Source organism: Kryptolebias marmoratus, linkage group LG8 (assembly GCF_001649575.2).
Source record: "Kryptolebias marmoratus isolate JLee-2015 linkage group LG8, ASM164957v2, whole genome shotgun sequence".
NCBI classification, from domain to species: Eukaryota; Metazoa; Chordata; class Actinopteri; order Cyprinodontiformes; family Rivulidae; genus Kryptolebias; species Kryptolebias marmoratus.
In genome coordinates, this window is record NC_051437.1 from 2,397,388 (window position 1) to 2,400,683 (window position 3,296).

General features: G+C 37.1%; 1 protein-coding gene across 2 annotated transcripts in view; it reads right to left on the reverse strand.

The window, feature by feature from the left end:
• Positions 1-236: 236 nt before the first annotated feature.
• The window catches only part of oprl1 (opiate receptor-like 1), a 219,432-nt gene continuing 216,372 nt past the window's right edge, over positions 237-3,296 (reverse strand). For both annotated transcript variants that reach the window (XM_017435046.3, XM_017435045.3), the window contains one exon: positions 237-2,627. In XM_017435046.3, coding sequence (XP_017290535.1) covers positions 2,083-2,627 — 545 coding nt within the window. In that variant the 3' untranslated portion in view covers positions 237-2,082. The remainder of the gene's footprint in view (positions 2,628-3,296) is intronic.

Genomic DNA, 3,296 nt, shown 5'->3' on the forward strand with positions numbered 1-3,296 from the left:
CAGCTTTAACTTTATCATGGTTTAATTTAGATTATTTTAGCTACTATTTTGACTGTTTTAGCTCATGTTTAGTTAGGTTTAGTTCCATGATTTCATTTAGATTATCCTATATTTCATTTAGATTATACATGATTGATCTGTATTTGATTATGATGTTTCTATGTTGTTTGCTGTATTTCATTCTGTACCTCTGTATTTGATTATGTATGTACCTAATTGTTGTTTATTTGATTCTGTTGTTGTTTCTGTGTTGTAAAGCACTTTGGATCGCTTTGCTGCTGAAAAGTGCTATTTAAATAAATTTCACTTCACTTCACTTAACTTTTCATTACTCCATTGCTGTACCCAGAAGAATATTCAATATGTCTGTGAGTATTAACTGAAGTTATCATAACATGACTGTCTTTAATGATGACTTTGAAATGTTTGATTTGTGTATAATTTGCCAGTGATAAACATGGAGTTAATCACATTAACTTTTTATTAATGTTTTCAAAGTGGTAACTTTTAAAACATTAGCTAATTGTTGGTCAGCAGCCTGTGATTCATAATGTTATTGACATATGCTAGTATGCTCTCAGTACAAATGAAAATATATAAATCAGTGTTAAGTAATGATTTAAGTATGATTTAAGTAAAATAAATCATAGTCATTTAGGTTTTAGGATAATTAAAACAAATCATTTTATGATGTCATCACAGCCCTCTGAGTGGTGAGGTGCTTAAGGATTCCCATGCTTGTATAAAACAAACAAATATTGGTGAAGGCAATAAGATGTGGGCAGAGGTGGATATGAAAATACCTGTAGCTTCCCTTGAGACCCCAAAAGTCTTAGTACAGTGACCAAAGCTTCAAAAGTACAACTTGTCAGAGTTACAAACTGACATGGAGCCCAAATAATCCCCATAATCACATTCACAAACTTGCCAAAGGGACAAGTTTTTTTGGGTTTATTTTGTTACACAATACATTGATAAAATTAGGCTTACATTGTATGAGTGTTACTCTTTGCATTACGGGTCCACAGACAGTTCAAAACATGTTGAGCCTATTTGGCCTTATTTCTTTCAACCCCACTCTCATTCTTGCATGCAGATCTGACATCTAACCTCCTGACACAAACAGAACAACATGTGAATTATAATAAGAGACTGTCAGTTTAATACACGAGCCATTTTAGTAAGACCATGTCAGCTGTGTCTTTATGCTGGGCATGGTATTAAACTTTTTTTTTTCTTTATATCAATACTCATGATTAAAATGTCTTCAGACCAAAAATGTATGTACAATAAGTATACTATAAGTTGTAGTGAAAGTGTGTTCATAACATTTGATGGCACTTTTCTGGCCAGTCTTTAGTTCATGGTCTTCACTGCTACAGAGCTTTGATCTGTTCGTAAAATGTAGTTGATACTATATCTTTAACTACCTAAGATAATTAAAGTAGTGATTAGGGTTTCATGGATTTCGTATCTGAAGCCATATATTCTTTGTTGTTTTAACATGTACTTGAAAGTTGTGTATACTGTTTGGTAATTTTGTGGAAATGCAGCAACAAAGTGGCAGACTCATTCAGCAGAACCTCCTTCAGTTTAGGAGCTAAAACTAATGTAACAAGACACTTCCAGAACTTTTTTGACCATAGTTAATTCCTTCATCAAGTTTCTTAAGGTTATCCTACAGTACTGTACGATTCGGATTCGAAATGAATCACCTCAACTCAACCAGTCACAGTTAGAGTTAGCCATCTATAGCTAGGGTTGTGGGTTGAGCGACAACCAAATGAGGCACAGAAAAATCCACCATTCCTTCCATCAAAGCAACAGACACGTATCAAATTTCTTTGCAACAATGAATGCTTTTTCTTTATTTTTATACCTAGGCTAAATTCTTTTCCTTTCAACCTCATCTTCCTCATCTCCAACCCCCCCGCCCCAGGCTAGTCTCCGAGTTGTAGGGCGAGAGGGCTCGTGCCGCTAGAGAGCTGTAATCTGAGTTAATTCTGTGTTGGAGTTCCCCGTCCCATGAGTTTCTCCTCTCTGTGGGGGTTCTATCCCCATCAAAGGGAGCTCCACGCCTAGTCATGCGGGATTAGGCGTCCCTCCTAAACCCCCACCATCTCCAGCCTTGCAGCTGTAGGCTGCTGCCACCTCCCTGGCGATGCTCCTCATCCTGCCTGACTGCTGGGTATCGAGGCGGAATGGAGAAGGCTGGCAGAACTCACGGAAACAGCGCTTAAAGTTCTCATCTAGGAAGGCATAGAGGACAGGATTCAAGCTGCTGTTGACGTATCCCAGGGCGATGAAGAAGGGCATCATGACCAGCGTGTATAAACTGCTTAGGTTGAACCCCAGGAACTGAGCCAAGACCATGATCTGAATGGGAGTCCAACAAACAACGAACACCGCCACAACAACCAGGACCATCCTGGTAATGCGCCGCAAGTTGCGATCCTTTTCCTTGGAGCCAGACAAAATGCGAACATTTCGCAGGCGTTTGACCATCAGACTGTAGCAGATGCTGATAATGGCCACAGGGATCAGGAAGGAGAAGAGGAAGACACAGGTGCCAAAAATAGGTTCCCAATGTGTTTTTGGCTCAGGTATAGCCAAAATGCACTCAACACCTGGATGCAAAGAGAGAGAGAGAGAGAGAGAGAGAAACAAAGGAGATAATTATAGATGGAAGAAAAGATCTCAATGTTAAATGAACCTGTGATTTCAAGAAGTTGGTAATCAGCAGAGTTTCTCACATTATAAATGGCTTCAAAGACAAACTTTGAAAATAATTCAGATGTAGAAACCTAAAGAGTGAGAATGAATATTGTAGTTCTGATGGAAACAGCTTGCACCCAACAGTTTATCCTTAAAACTATTAATTAATTATTTTTTATTAATCACCTGCTGCCAAAAGGCCAAGTATGTTTTATAGACATGGAGTTTTAATTTGATGTGGAAGTAGCTAAGAGACATCTCCAACACATTTTAAACTCTTAGCAGGTTGTGTGACAGTTGTGTTTTAAACATGGCATGCAATGTGGACAATGTACAGGTGCTGGTCATAAAATTAGAATATCATGAAAAAGTAGATTGATTTCAGTAATTCCATTTAAAAAGTGAAACTTGTATATTATATTCATACAATACATACAAACTCATATATTTCAAATGTTTATTTCGTTTAATTTTGATGATTACAAATGACAACAAATGAAAATCTCAAATTCATCATATCAGAAAATTAGAATATTACTGAAGACCAATAAAAACAAAGGATTTATAGAAATGTTGGCCAA